Below are 20,127 nucleotides of genomic sequence, written 5' to 3' on the forward strand. Positions count from 1 at the left end.
TCCTCCAAAGAAGGACAACCAAGGGGTCTGCACTTGGCTCCTTAATCCCCCAGCTCAGCTTGCAGCAGCGCACCGCCCACCTCTCAACTCCAGCAAACACCCGTCCCCCAGGCTGGGGCTAAACGACCGCCTCCTCGGGCGCCAGCCACCCACCGCGCCACACATGCACTCCCCTCCCCTCCAGGTGTGCGGATCGACACCTCACCTCCTACCCCTTCTCAATGCAGAGTACGTGTGTTTGCGGGGGAAGGAGAGATTGTTGTGGGATCTGAGCTGGGGGACACGGTACACCCCAGGAAGGTCATGACTTCCCGAGGTTGGGGGAGGGAGAACCGCAGCATTTTCAAGTGGGGGCTTGGCCCACGCGGAAGGCACCTAATGCGGTGGGGGAGGGGAGGAGGCGTTTCTCAGAGATAAGGAACCCGCAATGGCCCGAGCGTCCCCCAGCCCTGGATGGCTCTGGGTGCAGAGGAGCGGCTTCCCGCATCTCCAGGTCCCCGCCCCCTGCCGAACCCCAGGTGGTGATCCCAACCCCCACAGCTTCTCCCCCTTACCTGCGGCCACAGGTGCACCCGCGGGGCCCCCAGCCCCAGGTCCTGCGTCTAGCGGGGGAGGGAGGACAGCCCCCTGCTCCCACCCGCCCGGGCTCTCCCCTCCCCCGGCCGCCTCCTCAGCCGTCGCCACCGCCGGTGCCCTTTACTGCAATGCGAGCGCCGCCGCCGCCGCTGCTGCCGAGCCGGCCCGGGCCCCGGTCGCCCCGGTAACCGCGACTCCACCTGGCGCAGCGCGGCGCGCCGCCGAGCACAACCCCTCTCTCGGCCCCCTCCCCGGCGCGGCCCCGCCGGCGCAGCCCCGCCAAGGAGCGGCGGAGGCTGGTGGCTGCGTCGCCGCGGTCACCCGATATGCCGGCCCGCCGCCCGGGACTCGGGTTGCAGCTGGAGGGAGGGAGGTTAGACAGCCTGGTGGAAGCGGGGGAGGGGCTGTGGCGTGGAGTCTAATCTCTGGTCCCCTCCCAGGGTCCTCTGTACTGCTCCCATCCCTAAAGGCCTGGACAGAGTCCTACCTCCAGCTCTGCCACTGGTCAGAGCCCTCAGCTTCTCCCTACCCCGTCTCATCGTGCACCTTTGCCTTTTCTAACTCTCTCAGGACTCAATCTCTAGTCAAGTGTGGAAGGCCAAGGATACCTATGTTTCCTTGATGACCTCTTATCTTGCCCTGCTGTGTGACTCTGGCTTTTGCTGAATGTCTCTGGTCTTGAACTTTACAAAAAAAGAAACTCAGACTCAGTGCTGGGGACAGGGAGTGTCATAAGATCTAAGTATCTGGTGATGACAAGATCCCAGCACAGCCACTCTCCTCAGTAATTAGAAAGCCTCAGGGCAAAGGTCTGCTCAAGCTCTCCTCCTTCATCTATAAGAGCAGATTCCAGATGTGGACAGACCTAGAATCCCATGAGTGGGGACAACTGAGCTCATCAAGGTGGGCCTCACTCCTCTCTATCACCCCAGCCCTATCACAGCCTCAAGATCCTCCATTGCACCTGTCTTCTGTCCCAGACCTACTGTGGCCTCCACCATGCACTTGGTCACTCAGGACAATCCTGTCCTACTTGCCATTTAACCTTGGGGGCAGACACATGCTTGTTCCCCAAAGTTCAGCCAAGATGGGACTGAGAGCTGGGAAAGGAATTGGGCGGAACGCCCTGTGAGTGATGCCAAGTGGGCCAATCTGTTGCTAGACTTGAGTTACGCTCAGCTAAAACATCTACACTCTAAAGGCTTGTCATTTCCTGGGCAGTCACAATTTCTTTTCCTCTTAATTACCCTTGAAAAAGTCAATCCTTGTCCTTCTCTAGGGGGAGCGGGGTGTGTACATGCGCCACCCACCAGATTCCCTGCCACTGTCCTCTTCCTTCTCCTCCAGGGAACATCCTCAAGTCCAAGCCTCTCTCCATTGCAACTTTGATTCTCCTCCCTGTTTGAGCCTCAGGAGCCTACCTTTCTCCCAGGGCAATGTCAAGGCCTAGCTGGAACCCCAGCCCTCTGGGAGCCTGTCTAAGTGTGCCCTGTCTAAGCTGAGAGCCATCTTCCCATCAGGTACACTGAGGCTTGATTGATGAGGAAGAGGGGCCCATGTTCAAAACAAATGGCTAGATGCCCAAGTCCTCTTAAAAATTTGAGACCAAGCCTTGATCATAGCAAGAGGGGTCGGAGAGAGACATCATGCAGAACTTCCCAATGGTAAGACATCACAGAGAAGTTTAGGTCTGCTTGGAAATGGAAAAGTAGGGCATGGATGGGGAAATAAGATAATCTTCAGTAGGGGTGGGGCTTAAGAGACTCTAGAAACCCATGGAGCAAGGCGAGGGTACTCTTGTTTAAAAGAGCAAGGGATACAAAAAAATTGTTTTGCAATCCTGAGTATCCTCCCTCAAAAAATTCCTTCCCCAAAGCCAACCAGGTTTGGGGTGGTAGTGGCAGAAAATTAGACAATCAGGGGAGATGAGAATTCTCCTGAAAATGGGGGCTCCTACCTAAAAAAGAAAGGGATACAAAATAAAAATCCTGAATTTCCCCCCTCCAAAAGTTAATCCTCCCCAAAGCCAAACTCTGCCATGGGTTTGGGGGCTGGGGTGGAGGTGGGTGACTCACCTGGGCCGGCTGGCCAGCCCCGGAGGGGGCGGAGTCGCCATGAAGGTGGGAGCAGAGGGAGCTGAGGAGGCACACCGGGTCCACCGTCCAGCTGCCAACCTGTGTGTGTGAAGCGGGGGACACCCCATTAGGGGGAGCGGGCAGGAGCCGCTGGGAGGACTGTGATGGGGCAGGGAGGGACATTCTGGGGCCAGCCTTGGAATAGGGCACAGAGCTCCCCTGCAGAGGACCTAACAATGTTGGCAAGTCCATTACGTCTCTCTAAGTAGAGCCCTGAGTCTGTTTCTGGATGTTTCTCTTTCCTATTGGACCAGGGTTTCCCTGAGCCCAGGGCAGAGCCTTCCCTATCAGATAGTACTGAAAGACTATCTCAATCCCTGACGGCCTCCAGCATCCCTGTACCCAGCTGCTCCTAGCCTTTCCCTCCTCCAGCTCTCAGCCCCTGAGGATCTCACCACCTACCTCACAGATATGGGAACCACTGGGCAGGAGTGGTCTCACCCCAGTTATCTCTGTCCCAACAGCACATCTTTCCTTTCTGCATCTCAGTGGGAGCAACTTTCTTCTGCTACCCAGGGCCACCCCACGCCTAAGGCTTGAAGTCCATCTCTCCAGATTTCCCCAAGACTTGTTATTTCCTTGGCTCTCTTCCCCTTCTGCATCCTCGAATTCATTCCTCTTTCATTCAGTCCTTCATTCCACAGGCATGCACTTGAGCCAGCACTGGGCTTGGGCAGCCAGCACTTGATGGCAAGTGAAAGGGCCATGGATCCTGCCCACTTCACATTCTAAGAGGGGGAACAGGTGAGTGACAGAAGAAAGGCGGGAACTTGTGAGTGGCTGCGCTTTGATTCACTTCCTAAGTATTTACTGAGTGCCTGCTCTGTAGCTGTGAGCCTGCCAGATGTGTAAGAGGCCTGCAGACACACCCACCTCTTCTCTCCCAGGCCTGCTGCCCCTTGCAGCTGCCACTTCAGCAATTTTTATCTTTTCTGGCCAAACCTTCCCAGACAGGTGTGTGGTCAAACCTCCTCGTCCCTCACCACCCCCAATCTCCCAACCCCCTGAAATTAGCCATTACTTCACCATACCATGAGTCCTGAGCTCTCTAGAGCCATGGATCCTGGCCAGTCCCAATGGCTGTTTCTCTCTCCTCATCCCTTTGGACTTCTGAGGTACAGGTCATCCTGCTGCTTTATCCACATACCCCCAACCATCATGGGAGTTCTCCCTTCTCAGATTCCATTTTGCCTTTTTTTTTTTTAAATGGAATCTCACTTTGTCATCCTCGGTAGAGTGCTGTGGCGTCACAGCTCACAGCAACCTCAAACTCTTGGGCTTAAGTGATTCTCTTGCCTTAGCCCCCCACGTAGCTGGGACTAAAGGCACCAGCCACAATGACCAGCTATTTTTGTTGTTGTTGTCGTCATTGTTGTTTAGCAGGACTCAAGCCAGGTTTGAACCCACCAGCCCCAGTGCATATGGCCAGTGCCCAAACTGCTGAGCTACAGGCGCTGAACTTCCATTCTGCCTTGATAGCCACTCCCATACCCTAATGTCCCAGGTCCTACTTTGTATCTCCCATGACCATGCTCAACTCTCCTCCTAAAGCTGTGGCCCCTTTGGAGTCTTGAGCCACACATGTGAATGCCCAACCTACACCCCAAACTCATCTCCTCACATTCCCTCCCCCAACCCCTCAAACATTTCCCAGAACTCTCTTGCTTCTCTCCAAGGCACCAGCATCTCCCAGTGCCCCAGGTCTTTCTGGCATTGCCTCCTCCACCCAGTCAGCAAACAACACTTGCTTTAGTCTCCTTTCCAAGCCTCGTCCATTCATCCCTTCTTCTTCGTCATTCTAGATAAATTCTTTCTCATCTCTTTTCCTTGCCTCCCCAGCCTGCTTTTTGTCCCTTCCTATTTACCATCCCAAAGCAACCACAGCCCTTGGCACCAATCATCACCTGGCCCCACTTTTTCAGAGTCTGCCACTGCCTTACACCATGAGCCTTCTGTACCAGCCAGGTGGACCAACTCAAAATATGTTCACTTCACTCTCACCACCTCCCCAAACAACATTCTCTTCCTCTATGCCTACATAAACCCTTTTCATCCTTCTAAGCCTAGTTTAGGCACCTCCTCCTCCAGGAAGCCTTCCTTGATCGGGCCTGCCCACCTGATCTCCTCTTTTTTAAAGCCCCTTCCAAGCAAGAAAACAAATGCCTCTTCCCCTTCCCTTCAAGCCAGAATACACAAGGGGAACCTCTGAGAGGGGCTCCCTGAAGGTGAGGGCCATGTCTTCACCTGCAGCTCTCCCTTATCCCCATCTGGACCCTGCTTTCAAGAGGACTCTGAAGCTGGAAAAAGGCATAAGCCAGACAGAACTGGAGGTGCCATCAATGGACAGAAGGTACCAGAAATGTGCCTGTGTGTCCTTGTTCCATGCAGTGAAGGTAGAGGTGAGGACACTCCCCCACATCCTAAGGCATACCCCGTAGTACCTGGAAAAGGGAGACAGAGCAAGACAGGTGTGGGAGCAGGGACTAATACCCCACGGCTTGACTGAAGGATGCTGATAAGACATACCTCCCTCCCCTCAGTCCCTCCTTCCAGAGGGTACAATGCCTGAGTCTCAGCAGCCAATATGCAGCAATCATCAGGGCACCTCACCAATTCAGGGCCATAAGCAGAAGACTAGTTCCAGAAAGGGCTGTCTTGCAGACAGGACTTATACTTGGGTACAGAGATACATTCAGGAACACAAGGATTTAGGGGATGGGCTTTTTTTCCCTTTTTAAAAAGAGATGATGTGTCTCACTCTGTCACTTAGTTCAGAGTGCAGTGGCTTAGAGCTCAGAGCTCACAGCTCACTGTGGCCTTGAATTCCTGTGCTCAAGCGATCCTCCTGAGCAGCTAGTACCACAGGTGTGTGCCACTGCTCTGGACTCAGGAGAAGATTTAAAAGGGAAACATCCCACTCTATATAGAAGGAGACAGGTCCTGGTCCAGAGGCAGAGGCCAAGACTCCTCTCTAAGCCTTACTGGTGACAGGAGAGAAACTGAGGCACAGAGAGAGGAGGCCTCTGGCCCAAAGTCACAAAGCAAGTCTTGGGGGTGGGAGAAGCGGACCAGGGAGGAAGGAAGTAAAAGGCCCTGGCCCAGTCCCAGGCTCCCTTCTTGCAGGGACTGAGGACATATCAGACCCAGGCTACTGAGGCCTCCAGAGCCTAACCTTCCCTTAGTCCAAATCGCAGCAACTCAGTTGCAGGCTGGATGGACCCTCACGCGCATAACATCAATCTCCAGGGCTGCCCCCTCTCCTCCCTACCGTGTTCTTGGCCTCCAGAGCACATTCTTCCCGCCCTTCTGCCCAAACAACCTCAGTTAAAGAGGCTGAGTTCTTTCTACCCAATCACATGCTCTCAATTCCCAGGACTGCAACCAGAGGTCTGGAGGGCGCACCTCCAGCCCTTTCCTCCCTCTGCTGCAGGAAAGGCCAACCAGGGCCACTGCCTAGAGAGACAGCCCCCTCTGCCCAGAAGGCTCCCAGAGTTGGAAAGAGCCTGGGGAGCAGAGTGATCACGAGGCGGGGCCCCTCCCCCGCCCGCTGGCCGCAGCCCCTAGCCCCAACTCGCAGGCAGCTGGGCGCACTCACCTGCTCTCGCATCCTGTCTTGCTGGCCTCGCAGGGCCAGGGCGTGCTGGGGGTACTTGCTCTTCAGGTGGTCCATAAAGGCATCTCGCTTACGGTCGGCATCCGCCTTCTGGAGCCCGCTGAGCGCCTCCAGGCTCTGGGCAGCGATCACCGTGTGCCGCCGCTCCGATGTGTGCACCAGCCCCACATTGGAGAAGCGCCGGCCCCCACTGCCCCCGCCGCCCCCGCCCCCCAGGGTCCGGTACTCTCGCGGGTATTCGGCATCGTCCGCAGACAGCATGGGGGGGCTGCTCCGCTCAGGATCTGGGAGAGGCAGAGAGGGGCACCAGCGGTCATGGTGCGCCCTGCTCGGGACTGCCCATCCCCCGTGGGGGCGTTCCCTACGCAGGGGTGGGGGCTGGGCCTAAGGGTGCCGAGAGGCAACTGGAGTGAAGCAAGGGTTACCCAGCTCCCACTAGGGAGGGGAAGGTGGCAGAAGGGTACGTGGAGTGCAAAGTGCGCCTTCAGCCCCAGGGGCGGGTGGGGAATAGGGCAACATAAGACTTTTTGCTCTTCTCCATGGGTTTGGGGTAATAATGACAGCGGGAGGTGCAGGGCTTTGAGGACAGGTGGGGTTGGAAGAAGGGGGTAGATGGTGTGCTGGACAGAATGGGGGGTTTGCCTTTTAGATGTTTCCCAAAAAATGTAAAAAGAAGCTTGCACTGTCTTCCTCCCAAGGGCATGGAGGCATGTTCTACCTCCTCCCTCTGACTAGCTGTCCAGGACATATTTATCCTCAAGGCTGTAGGCTGGCTGGAAGAGGGGCCAGGACTAGGATAGGCTAGGCGGGGTAATGAAGGCAAATGGAATTTCCCAAGGAGATGGTGGCCCAGAGTGTGGGGCAGTGGGACCCTCTTTCCCCTCCCTCCCTAGAGACAGACACGTGGACAAACAGGAGAGGCTGGGCACAGAGAGGACAGTGAAAGATGGATTTGGGACGAACTTAAAAGAGAAAGAAAGCAGACAAAACAGCTCAAGCCCCACACCTGGGAACCTTCCCTCACCTCTCCCCTCCCCTTCTGCCATCTCTCCTCCCCAAATACACACAAGCCCATAAGAAATGCACAGGGGACAAAGGACAGTACAGAGGCAGAAAAAAAGAGAAGGCCGGGGGTTGAGGCCCCATCCAGAACTCTGAATCCCTTTCCCAAACACCCACCAGCCCTGAGTTCCCCGCCTCCCTAGGCCCTGCTACTCCCCACCCTCCAGACTCAATGACCAGTGGCCAGGAGTTCCAGAGGTCACCCATGCCTCTTAAAAGTGGGAGGAGTTGCTGGGAGCCTACCTCAACCATATTCCTGGCCATTAAATATAGATTTTGTCCCTCTTCCCCCAGGAGTCACCCCCACTGGGAGACAAGCACCATCTCCCCTGCACACCCCATGCCCATGATCCATGGGCCCCAAGTAACACACCCCCAACATCACCTAGGACTGGGGCATCCTAGGGGACAGGCCTGGGAATGCTAGGACCAAGCCGGGCTTGTCCACCCCTTCTCCCTCCACATATTCACTGCTCAGGAGGCCCACTGCCAAGCCTCACTCACCCCTACCCAAGCACAGGAGGGAAGAGGAGATTGAGCCACAATTCAGGAAAAGGCACCTGCCCCAGCACACACACATGTGCACACATACTCCTCCCTCGGCTATAGTTAAGACGTGTACATGGGAACAGAAAGCCAGAGAGGACCCAGTACCTTCCACCCAAACCAAGGGAAAAAGGGCTCCCATGGGCACAGAAATCCACAGCTTATAAAAACCTGACTGCCATCATCATGACCTAATGCACCCCCAGCACCTGCCAGGCGGGTGTTATTGTAGTCCCCATTTCAGAGGTGGTTACCAGGACTCAGAGAAGTCCAAGTCCAGTGACAAGCCCAAAGTCACCGTGGGTGGTAGAGCCTGAGTTGATCCTGATATCAGGCTTATGCCACCACTTTCCTCAGCAAATGACAATTGTTATTAGTGAGTGCTGACAGCACCGTAACACACTGTGCGGACTTCCTCCTCATCTCTGGGGTCCTCCCGTTCACCACAGTGACCATCCTCTGTTGTGCTTCCCGAAGTGAGTTCCAGATACACTGCACATGAGGAGATGACCTGGGGTGGAACACTGTCTTCTACTTTAATGGTTATACCTTTATTTTCATAAGGATTAGAAAGAAAACCTCAGGCTGGGTGCCGTGGCTCACGCCTGTAATCCTAGCACTCTGGGAGGTCAAGGCGGGTTAACTGCCTGAGCTCATGGGTTCAAGACCACCCTGAGCAAGAGTGAGACCCCGTCTGTAAAAATAGCTGGGCATTGCAGCAGGCACCTGTGGTCCCAACTACTTGGGAGAATGAGGCAAGAGAATCGCCTGAGCCCAAGAGTTTGAGGTTGCTGTGAGCTATGACACCATGGTACTCTACCGAGGGGGACAAAATAAGACTCTGCTTTTAGAAAAGAAAAAAAAAAAACTCAACTAGAAGCTCAAACTGCAGACACATTGCTCATTGGGATGGTAGTGAGATAAAGTTTCCTTTTATGTAAATTTATTTAAGTTCAAAGTGAGTTAACAAAAATATATATGTTGTGTTAGTACAGTGCAAATGGTTCCCAGACATGGAGGAAATTTGTGAAAACAGGCCAGACTGGCTGTAACTCTGGGACTGTCTTCCAGACGGTCCAGTCTCTGCCCTTGAAGAGACTATGGCAACCCAGGGTGGCCAGAAATGTGACTGAGAGGGAGTGCCCCCGAATAATACATCCAGGAGAAGGCTAGGGGTCTCTGGACATTGGAGCAATAGCCCCAATCAAAAGTCAGAGGCTGCCTCCTGTGACCCTTGACCTCCTTCCTCCTCCACTCACCCTCACCACCAGCTGGAGGTTTGTAGCCCATCTAGCACAAGTGAGCAGGAGGAAACCCTGTCCATGTTCAAATGCCCTAGCCTTCCCTTGGCCCAGGCCTTGCAGCTTCCAGCCATGGCCTCACTGCTGGAACCCAGCTCCAAAGTCCAGCCCTAGCCCTGCCTGAGCCAGAAGGACCCTTCTCTTTGTGCCAACAGCCAGGTTTGTCTGGCCTCCTAGGGCTCTGGGCACCCACAGGTGCCATTGGACAGGTCTCCAATTTTCACCTTCTAGCTGCTTCCCCCCTGGTCCTCCTGGTCCTCCTGGATCCCAAGGAGCTCCTCCCCCACCAACCTTGCTCCATGCCAGCACATCCTTCCTAATCTTCCAGGGGCATGTCAGTATGTCTGAGGTAGAGCAAACAATGTACCTTGAGATGGGCAGTGACTGTGAGGGTGTCCCCTGGTCACCCAGCCCTCCCAGGCAGATATGTCAGAAGGAGGTGCCAGCTACTGGAGCAAAGGGGACTTTAGGACTGCAGTCTCACAAGTCACACATGGTTGGTGGTGGAGAGGGCTGCTGAGCAGGCTTGAACAGGGAGGGGAGCAGGGACTAACCCCTCACTGCCTCCTCAAAGTCAGGACTCATCCCGAAGCTGTCCAGGTACTGGGACAGGGGCATAGGAGCTTGACACTAGATAGCAGAGGGGGTGGGGGGAGGCAGCAGGAGAAATAATCCTGTCTTCCAGGGTAGGTGGCAAGCAAGGAGGGACTTTGATTTGAAAAGCTTTAGAATCTGTTTAAGAACCTTTGAGATCCTTGTCTTTATTTAACAACAAAGGAAGTTGAGGCTCAGGAAAGGGGAGCACCTGGTAATTCAGCTGTCCAGGCTTCCTGCTCTTACTATTTAACTTCTTTCTGCAGGAACACTGCCCCTCAACTGGGAAGACCAGCCTGGGCCTCTGCTTGGGGGCCATCCTGTGACTGGCCTCCTGAGGGGCTCTAAAGACTCTGGCAAGATGTCATCTCTCTGAGCCAGAAGACCCTTGAGTCCCAGCACTGGGGGAAACAAAACTGGGGCCTTCCTGAGGGACCCCAGGCCATTCATTGGTTACTCATTCAATCAACAAGTCTCTTTCCCCACTGAGCCTGAGGGCTTAACCTGTGAAATGGGGATAGTAACCCCTGTCTCTGGACCTCCCAGGGACAAGCTGGCAGGACAATGGAGGAGAAAGTTCAGTGTTTTCCACTAAAGACATTGCTAAGCTATGGGCAAGGTGGGCCCTAGCAGCATGACCTCCTTGTTTCCCCTAAGCCTATTCCAGCCACCAGCAAGTGCTTTTGGCAGCTGGACCCTCCCTGGACTGAGCAGCCCAGCAAAAATCCGGAGATCGATTCCAATCAAGCAGGCAGCAGGATCCATGCACTGCCAGCCCTGAGCAGATCAATGCTGCCTGTTCCAAGGCAGCGAGGGCCATGAAGGCCCCAGGTTGAGGTCTCCTGGGGGAAGAGATGGGAGCTTGAAGGACCCTGAGGTAGAGAGATGGAGGCAGAGAACTCTGGGGGAAGGAGAAGCAGAGCTAGGGTATACTGGGGTGGGGCATTAGGGCTAAGGACTCCCTAAGGGTGGGGTTGGGGGAGCCAGAGATGTAAAGAAGGGGCTTGGGTTTCCCTTCTCTCCAAGGACCCTATATGTGCAAGACTGACTATACATTCTGAGTCAGAGTCATCTACAGGAAAGATGCCAGGGCCTAGTGAAACCCAGAATCAGAATGAGGGGACAGGAAGGGCAGAGAAGGGGGCCTCTGTCACGCTGGGCTCAGCTTTCCCAGCCTAGGAAATGGAGAAGGTGAAAGTGGCCTAAGGTTGGGGTGATCAGGATGTGGTGGGTGCCCCCAAGTGGCCGGCTAAGGATAAAGGCGCAGGTATTGGGAAGAAGAATGACATTGTTATTTGTTAGGCCAATTCCAAATTCCACGTTTATTATGAGCCTCATTTATTTTTATACTCACCGGATTCTTTTTCATGAGCTCACTGTAACTCATTATGAGAATTAAGATCCCTACATCTTAGTGACACCATCTCATACACCATCAAGCCTGTCCCTACCTGATGTCTCTACCCCAGATGTCACTATCTACTCTGTCCTCTGGCTATCACTGGGCAATATTCACACATGACATCATCTGTACAGAAAAAGAACGGGGAGAAGAGGAGGAGGGAGAAGGAAAAAGAGACAAAGGGAGAAAGTGAGGGAAGAGCAAAGCTACAAGCTACAGAAAAGAGAGAAAGGGACTCTCCGGGCCTCTGAAATGCCAAGCTCAGGACCTGTCTCCCTCTCTGCAGAGATCAGGAGGCTGGGCATGATCCTTCCTTTGGGGACCTGAGGGGCTGTCGCATGTGTGCACTTGACCCTTGCCTGAGCAGAGGTAAGGGCTGAGCTGCAGCTCTGGCTGGAAGGGAGAGCAAGAAATGCTCAGGGTGGCTCCGCGCCTGTGGCTCAAGCAGCTAAGGCGCCAGCCACATACACCTGAGCTGGCGGGTTTGAATCCAGCCCAGGCCAGCCAAACAACAATGATGGCTGCAACCCAAAATTAGCCGGGAGTTGTGGCAGGTGCCTGTAGTCCCAGCTACTTGGGAGGCAGAGGCAGGAGAATCACTTGAGCCCAGGAGTTGGAGATTGCTGTGAGCTGTGATGTCATAGCACTCTACCCAGGGCGACAGCTTGAGGCTCTGTCTCAAAAATAAATAAATAAAAGAAAAAGAAATGCTCAGGGTGAGCATACCAGCTCAGGATCCCACAGGGCCCCAGGGCTAGGCAGGGCAAGGGTAAGGTTGTATGAAGATTGCTGGAAGGGCAGAGGGCCTGCCTCAGACCCCAAAGTGCTTGTGCATGCCCACACACACATCATGAAGCCGCCCCAGTCCATCTCTGCAGCCAAAGCAAGAGGAGCCCAAGTCATCCAGGAGGAACCCTGAGGCACTGGCACTGTCAATTGGGCCTAACAGCTCCATCCTGCTGGGTGCCTGCTGCAGTCAGGAAGCACACTGTGTTTGCAGGTTGGAGGTCAGAGGACAGAGGTTAACCAGGACCAGAGGTGTCTCAAGGTTGGCAGAGGCTCTGGGAACCTCAATCAGGTGAGGGGATCCTTTGTCCCCCTGTAAAGGAATCATCCTCTCTGTCTTTGGGTGCCCCTGGCTCTGCTTTCTCATGTGCCCAGGCCCCTCAGTCTCTGCTGTCTGTGGGTCCTTGGAGCAGAAGCCCATCTGTGTCTGTTTTCTAAAACCATCTTTTCCGCCCCATACAACAGCAACCAAAGTCATTTTCCGGGCAATTGCCTTTCTGTAAACATTCCTGTGTAATATCCCCCCAAATTGCTAATGCCCAGCACCCTGTTGAGTGTCCTTGTCACTCCAACAAGAGCCTCAGAAGTCGGGGGGGGGGGGGTGTGTGGCGGGGGAAGGGCAGTCTGCTGGAGGGGAGGAGGCAGCCTACAGACTGGAAAGAGGTTGGTATCCAACTCCTGACATGGGGCGGGGGGCGCAGAAACCCCACACCTGCCACCATGCTTCCCCATTCCGCCAGCCCAGCACCACCCCCTGAATGTCAAACCACTTCAGGAGAGCCTGTCTGGGCTGGGAAGGAAGACAGACAGGAAAGGGGAAAGGAGCCCATGGGAGGGAGGACCTGGGAGGAAGAGGAGCTGACTTGAAAACATGGGGCAGATGGTTAGACAATAAAGTGACTGACAAATCTGGTGACTGGGGGCAGAGGCACTAAGGACATGCCAGGTAAGCTGTCATCATGGGGTCTCCGAGGCAGGCCAGCTTTCCTCCCTGCCAGGTGTGAGAGGGAGGAAAGAGGAGAGAAAAGAGGCCAAGCATAGTCCTTATCCCCAGCATGAACCTTGTCCACTCCCTGAGCACTGCAGTGGTGGGGGAAAGCGGGAAAGGCAAGAGGGTATCAGGTAGTTCTTGCTGGGTAACACACCTGTTGTTCCTCCCTACCCCCACTGTTCTACGGCGCCACCTTGGAAAAGGGTCTGGAGCAGGCTGACTGTCCTTATAGTACAGCAAAGGACCCTGAGGGCCAGCGAGAGTGAGGGAGTTAACCTGAGTCAGCAAATGGATTCCCTCCCCCAGGGTCAGGGGGTAGCCTCTGGCCGGTGACTTTGTGGTCCCTTCTCTCCCCATGCCCAGGGAGTTCTGCTGCCCCCAGCTCTAGGGAAGGTAGGCATCCAGACTGGGGTGGGACAGGGGAGCGACCTCACCCTGGAAGGAGCCAGAGCGGAAGGCGTGCTGAGTGAGGCGGGGAGGTGCAGGGCACTGCCACTCACAGCTTCACACAGGCAGAAAAATACAAACCAATTTGTGCAGATTTAAAACCCACCGAAGGCCACTTAGTTGGTAAACGAGTCAGAATCTAATTAAAGGACCTCATCACCGCTGGGGGGAGGAGCACTCACCTGCCTAGCAGAAGCTCCGAGGGTGAGGGCCTGGACCCTGGCTGCTCTCAAGAGAGCTTCTGGGACTTTCCACAGGGAGAGCGGACTTGATTCAAGAGTGTCAGGCCCCCTGGGTGGGGGCACTGCTGTGGCCAGATACTTCCCCACCCCCACTCCCTACCTGCCAGACTCCTTCTCATCCACCGCTAGGCTGACTCTGTCCAACTGCTCTGATTAGGAGCACCCCTGGGGTAAGGCCCACAGCCCCCCCTTACACTGGGTGAACCCCTGGAGCAGATCCACATCTCCCCCATCAGACTCAGGCCTCACCTTGGACAACACTAGCCTCCTTCCTCAGGCCTGGCGCTGCCCTAGGGCAGCACCTCTGCCTCAGTGCTGATAGGGAATGGGTAGGGTCTGTGTTTACCTCATCAGACGGGGGCTTTCCTCAGGCCAAGGCCCTCATCTCCTCCCTCAAACCCAGCCTCTCAAATGGCACAGGGGTCATTCCACCGAGATCAGGTGGTCTCAAAGAACAGAACTGGGTGGAGTGAGAAAACCCATAAACCATCTTGGGAGTTGGGTGGACACCTGGGGACATAGGAGATGCCAGGCTTGGCCTCCACGCCACCTCCACTAGCTGCCCTGACTTGGTGGCTATGGGTTTCTTTCTTCCTTCTGCCTGCTGCTCCCCCTCCCCAGGGCCCCAGGCCATAACACAAGCACAGCAGCTCTCCAGCCCGGCCAAGGGAGACCTCCCCCTCTCAGCTCTCATCTGTTATGCACAAAGAAGTGACATCACCAGACTGTTCCCCTGCCATCCCTTTGCCTGTGACTGGAAAACCATGGCTCTCTCTCTCCAGCCAAATGCCTTTTGTAGGAAGGAAACTGAGGCTCAGCGAGCAAACCTGACCCGGTCAGGCAGGAGCTGGAAGCAGAGCCAGGAACGGAACCCAGGCATCCTGGTCCTCAGGGCCAAGGATTTTTCCATTCCACTATGCCACTTCCCAGAAAGCAGCTGCCAGGGGAGCCCCTCTCTAGGCCACAGGCCCCAGGAGGACACAGACTAACAACCTCCTTAGGAGGGATCAGCAGTGAGGCAGAAAACACGCTGCAACAGCCTGAGCTCAGAAGAGAGAATAGCTGGGGGTCATAGCCCAGTGACACACCCAGGTGTCTACCCTCTCCCTGAGGGGTGCTTACCACACAGAAACCAGGGTCCTCCAGGGCATCCCAACCCCACACTCAGAAAAGACTCACCTTCCTTTCAAAAGTGCCAACAGGCCTGCCCCTTTGCCCAAAATTTCAGATCTACACACTCCCTCTTCTCCCCACCCCCACTCCCTACATGCAGCAGGCAAAGCTGTGACATTACTAAAAAAAAAAAAAAAAATCTGCATTTGAGGATGAGACAGATCTGTCCAAACCCAGCGCTGCCACTGACTAGTTATGTGAACTTGAGCAGGTCAGGGGCCTCTCTGAGCCTCAGTCCTCTCATTTGCTTTAAAAAAAAAAAAAAGCTAATACCAGGCAGATATGTTCCCTTCTGATCTACCCCTAGCCTGGTTTCCTCTGACTCCACTGTCAAGAGTTTTATCAAACCCAGGACTGTGGGACTGTGAGTTTTAGCTTCTAATGAAGATCTGGTTAATTGGCTTCCCTGGGCAGGGAGGGGGTAGAGATGTGGAGGGGACCATGTCACCCCAGTCTGAAGCCAGAGATGGAAAAACTGGAAACAGCCCTGGCTGTGCCCACACGGCTCTGTGTTAACAAGATAACTCCTGCGTGGCATCACCACCGCTCATGCGCCCAGGGAAGGTGTCCTGTCAGCTCCACATCTCCTTGGAGAGGCAGGAACACAGGCCAGGAGGGAGGGAAGGAGAGAACACTCAAGGGTGGGACAGAAGGAGGTAGGCACCTGTCCTCCCAGCTCTGCAGCCACACCCAGGAGGCTGCCACAGCACCCTCTCCACTAGAGGCACACGGACCTCAGAGTGCTGTGCCCCTATGCATGCGCAAAGGGACCTTCGCCACAGTCTTTTTTTTTGAGACAGTCTCAAATGGTCCCCCTGGGTAGAGTGCTGTGGCATCACAGCTCACAGCAACCTCAAACTCTTGGGCTTAAGCGATTCTCTTGCCTCACCCTCCCACATAGCTGGGACTATAGGCGCCCGACACAACTCCCGGCTATTTTGTTGCTGTTGTTGCAGTTGTCATTGTTGCTTTAGCTGGCCCAGCTGGGTTCGAACCCGCCAGCCTCTCGGTGTAGGTGGCCAGCGCCCTAACCACTGAGCTCTGAACGCCACCCAGCATTCACCACACTCTTAAAGATGCCTCTGGCTGAAGGCCTGCCCAGAGGCAAGCATGTTATTTGTGGAGGGGGGAGATTCCAATCTGATGGAGGTGAGGGGCAGAGGCCCATCCACCACAGTGCTCCCCACAGGGAAGTTGTTGATTACAAGTATTCACTGAGGGCCTCATGAACTCTGGGCAGAAGGGTGGCTTCATCTAGACTCCTTTTTTTTTTTGAGGCAGAGCCTCAAGCTATCACCCTGGGTAGAGTGCTGTGGCGTTACAGCTCACAGCAACCTCAAACTCTTGGGCTTAAGTGATTCTCTTGCCTCAGCCTCCCAAGGAGGTGGGACTACAGGCGCCCGCCACAACGCCCGGCTATTTTTTGGTTGCAGCCATTATTGTTGTTTGGTGGGCCCGGGCTGGATTTGAACCCACCAGTATGTGGCTGGTGCGTTAGCGGCTTGAGCCACAGGCATGGAGCCTAGACTCCTTTTGATCTTCCTCAGAAATATCACCACCCTTCAGGGCCTCCCTGGGGCCCCAGCACCCACATAGCTCCCTCAGCCACCAGCGCCACTGGGGTTCCTCCAGGTTCCCAGCCCACACTCAGGTTCTCAGGAACGCACATCTGCTCACTCAAGCTTCTACCCTCACACCTATACCTGGACATAGCCTGCCTCCCCTGCACCTACCTCAGGCATCTACATGTAGGGGGCACATGAGGACCTAGCTAGGCTAGGCACTCCACAGACATACCCTGACTCACCACCCTGCCACCTTAGGTGCCATATGGATAGACAGTGCATCATGCTTATGTACACACACTGTGCACATTTGAGACCCCCAGAGAGACTGCAGTGCATTTGGGACTCCCTGAAGTGCCAGGTCGATGCATCTCCAGCTTGGGGTAAAAGCTGGAGGGGACTCCCACTGGCCTATCCTGAGATCAGCTACACCTCCTCATGGAGACAACTTCCCGGGCTCCCTCTCCTCCTTTGCCAGGTTCAGGGTTTCTTAGCTGCAGTGTGTACATTCTGTCTTGAAATACAGGGATGGAAAAAAAAAAAAGAAATAGAAGGATGGGCCCAAGGACCTCAAGGCCACTCCACTCTGACCAAGGCTTAACAAACGAGGCTATGCCAACGACCGAAGCTCTCCTCTCCTCTCAGATCCGGCACCTCCGGCCGTGGAGTCACCTCTACAGACTACAGACTTCAGCCCTTTCCACCAGGTCCACAGGGCTGGCAGACCTTTGTCCCAGCTTCCAGTTCTGCTGAAGGAGGACAGAGCTGGGGCTCCTGGCTGAGCCCTCACCTCAGGGTTAATTACTCTGCCAGCCAAATGCAAGCAAACAGCCCAATCTGCATCCCATTATTTTCTCTCCCTAGGGACACTAAGGTTAGTTAGTATCCTGAGAGACTGGGTTACGGGTGGGAGTGGAGGAGGGGAGCCCAGAGTTCAGAGAAGGCAGGATGAGACTCAGCAAGTCTCCCAAAGTCTGGCTGCTGCCTGCGGGCAGACCTGGGAAGTCAGGGCCTGGTCAGATACCAGGGGCATCTTGCAGAAGTTCTCTCTGTTGTCTAACCTGAACCCTCCCATCAGAGCAGAATCTAAGAAGGAAGAGCATAGGCTGGAAGGCAGGGGCAAAATAAATGGTCTTTCCATTTATTTTGGTAAAGCTGCTGACCTTCTTTTCTCAAATCCACACATCCATCCTGTGGAAAGAGGTTTAAAATCAGCACCAGGCTTGCTGGATGCCATGGGAAATAGGGAGCAGCTATGCAGTGAGAGCCACCCCACCCTCCCCACCACCCCCCACCCCTGCTCACATTCACAATGGGCTACGAAGGGCTCTTCCAGCCATTACTCACATCATTCTCTGAGCCAACTTGTGAGGCTCCCTATTTTACAGGTGAGGACACTGAGGCTCCACAGAGACCTCTAGACAAAGCCAAAAACTACCAGGCATGCTAAAGACCCTGGGGAGGAATCCAGGGCCCCTTCCCTCTAGGAATGCAATCCTCAGGAAAATAGCTGAGGCCATGCTGTGGTCTGATCCAGGGTGGGGCTGCCTTGGTCCTAACCACAGCACCCACAAAAGCTGAGCCATCTGTGTTTCTCTTTGCATAATTGATATGGTACTACCTTCTAAAAGAGAAAAACATCTGATGTCTGGGTTTTTTTCCCTGCTTCCAAATTTGTAGACTCCCAGGACAAGATTTTTTGCAGCCTCAGTTTCATCACCTGTAAAATAGAGCAACCTGACCTCAACAGCAAGGAAGAGCTCAGCCTCCCCCCCTTTGTTCCTCTACACTCTACTGCCCCTGAGGAAAATCCAGATTTGCCATCAAGTCATCGCTGAGTCATCATCCAAGTCATTGGGCCAGAGCCTCACATCTCCCCTCTTTCTGTCCAACTCCCTAGGAAGGGAACACAAGCAACCCTCCTTCCTAGCTAGGCACAGGGACTTTGTCCTCTTAGGCAATCTGTCCCCCAGGGCTGGGGGAGAGGTATGGAGATCACAGGGTGGGAGGAGGGTCAGCAAGACCACAGCAGGCCAGATTAGAAGGGGGGATCCCCAGGTCCTAAAGAGCTTCTAGGGGACCCTCTTTTCCATACCTTTTTTCTCAGCCCCCTTGTACCTGAGCTGGGTACAAAGCCCTCCCATTCCCTGCCACAGGCTGTGTGGAGACATATCGCATCTCCTCCCTGTTTCAGGAGCTCCAGCCAGCTGGGGCTTGGATACTTCCAGAAATGGAGAACTCCTTACATCCTCCTTCCTTAAAATGAGCCAGAGTCTGTGCCCATGGCACCCAGGGGAAGGTCATGACCTCTCCCTTCGGAGCAGGATGGAGGTGCCTGACCCAAACTTTCCAACATCTCAGGTCCTTCCTGAGTGTCCCAGCTTCCAGGCCCTTGGCCATCTGCAATGCCCTTTGTCGGGTAAGGTCCATGCTGTCACCATTCCTTCTGGGTGGTGGCCTTCAGAACTGCTCCAATGGTCTGAGCAGCCAGATGACCCTCCGTCCTTCTGTTACTAAAATGCCTTCACCAGTGCCCTTCCTGCCCCCAGCACATATGCCAGGAAGAACAAATGCCCAGGAATATGCAGCCCTCTCCAGGGCCAGAACATACCTTCCTTGCCTCCTGTTGCCTCCCCTGACCTTGAACCTCAGGGGTCAACTTGACTCCTTCTGCTTGGGGTGGATGACGTTCCCGATCCAGTCAGCTGAAAAACTGCCTACTCCTTCCAGGCTCTTCCATCTGCCCTCTACAGTCTGGCCTTGCTAATGTGACTTGAGGGGTCTGTTCCAAGTCTTGGCTCCTCCCAGCAACTATGCCCCCAACAGTCCCAGCTCCAGACACCAAAGGGTGTGCCCAGGAGTCTGAGTGGGCAGCTGGTTCTGCCCGAAATTCTCTGACTAGTGGCCTGAGGCCCTGGATGCCCTGTCCGGCAGCCACTCACTCTGAGGACTGGAAAACCACAAGCCCACATGAGAAAATCGGAGGTATATGAACCACATGGTGCTTCCTCTTTGCTAACCTACTTCCTCCTCCCCATGCTGACCCTGTCCTGCAGTCAGAAGGCTGCAGACTGAGAAGGAGAGGCTCCCCACCCCCAACTGCTTCCTGCATGTGCCCATGTCTGTGTCCCATGCTTGCGCAGTGGCTAATTCTGGTGTCTCATCAGACAGTAATTATGGGGGAATCAGCAGTGCTGTCATCTCTGCAGCTCGGCACCTGTCACCACGCCGCCATCCCCAGGCTGCCGGGATGGGACCGGAAGCTGAGGGAGGAGGGGCACTGGGGCCAGGGGTGTCTGCTCCCTTCCTGACTCTGTAGCCCTTGCCTCCCAATCCTACATCCCACAGGTGAGCAATGCATGTCAATTTTGTGGCCACCAGCATACAAGTGCTCTCTGTTAGCTGAGGCAGGTGTCAAATATGGATATGTATGCACATCCATGACCAAAGGTAGAAGGACATAGGAAGCCAAGGCTCAAATCTCTCCTTGCGCACTTCCCAAAGTCATTTCACTTCTCCAGACCTCAGTTAACCCAAAGGCAAAGTGAGGAAAATAGTGCCTACATTGGGAATATGGGAAGAAATAAACTGTATAAAGAGTGCAGCATATTTGTGGTCATGTATTCACTCAGCACACAATTAGTTCATAGTCCCCATGTGCTAGGCATGTACTAGGCAATGTGGGGATGCCAAG

At 54.7% G+C, this 20,127-nt stretch overlaps 1 protein-coding gene across 18 annotated transcripts in view; it reads right to left on the reverse strand.

Annotated features, from left to right (window-relative positions):
* Positions 1-20,127, reverse strand: part of SRCIN1 (SRC kinase signaling inhibitor 1) — a 72,244-nt gene that overhangs the window by 39,066 nt on the left and 13,051 nt on the right. For 10 of the 18 annotated variants that reach the window (XM_053569655.1, XM_053569657.1, XM_053569658.1 and 7 more), the window contains 2 exons: positions 6,307-6,608; positions 2,652-2,750 (listed from right to left, as the gene is read on the reverse strand). In XM_053569655.1, the coding sequence (XP_053425630.1) occupies positions 2,652-2,750; positions 6,307-6,608 (401 nt within the window). Of the gene's footprint in view, positions 1-554; positions 822-2,651; positions 2,751-5,065; positions 5,153-6,306; positions 6,609-20,127 lie in introns of those variants that run through there. The other 8 variants (XM_053569661.1, XM_053569659.1, XM_053569652.1 and 5 more) reach the window with 3 other exon arrangements.

This window comes from Nycticebus coucang, chromosome 18 (assembly GCF_027406575.1).
Source record: "Nycticebus coucang isolate mNycCou1 chromosome 18, mNycCou1.pri, whole genome shotgun sequence".
Taxonomy (NCBI): domain Eukaryota; kingdom Metazoa; phylum Chordata; class Mammalia; order Primates; family Lorisidae; genus Nycticebus; species Nycticebus coucang.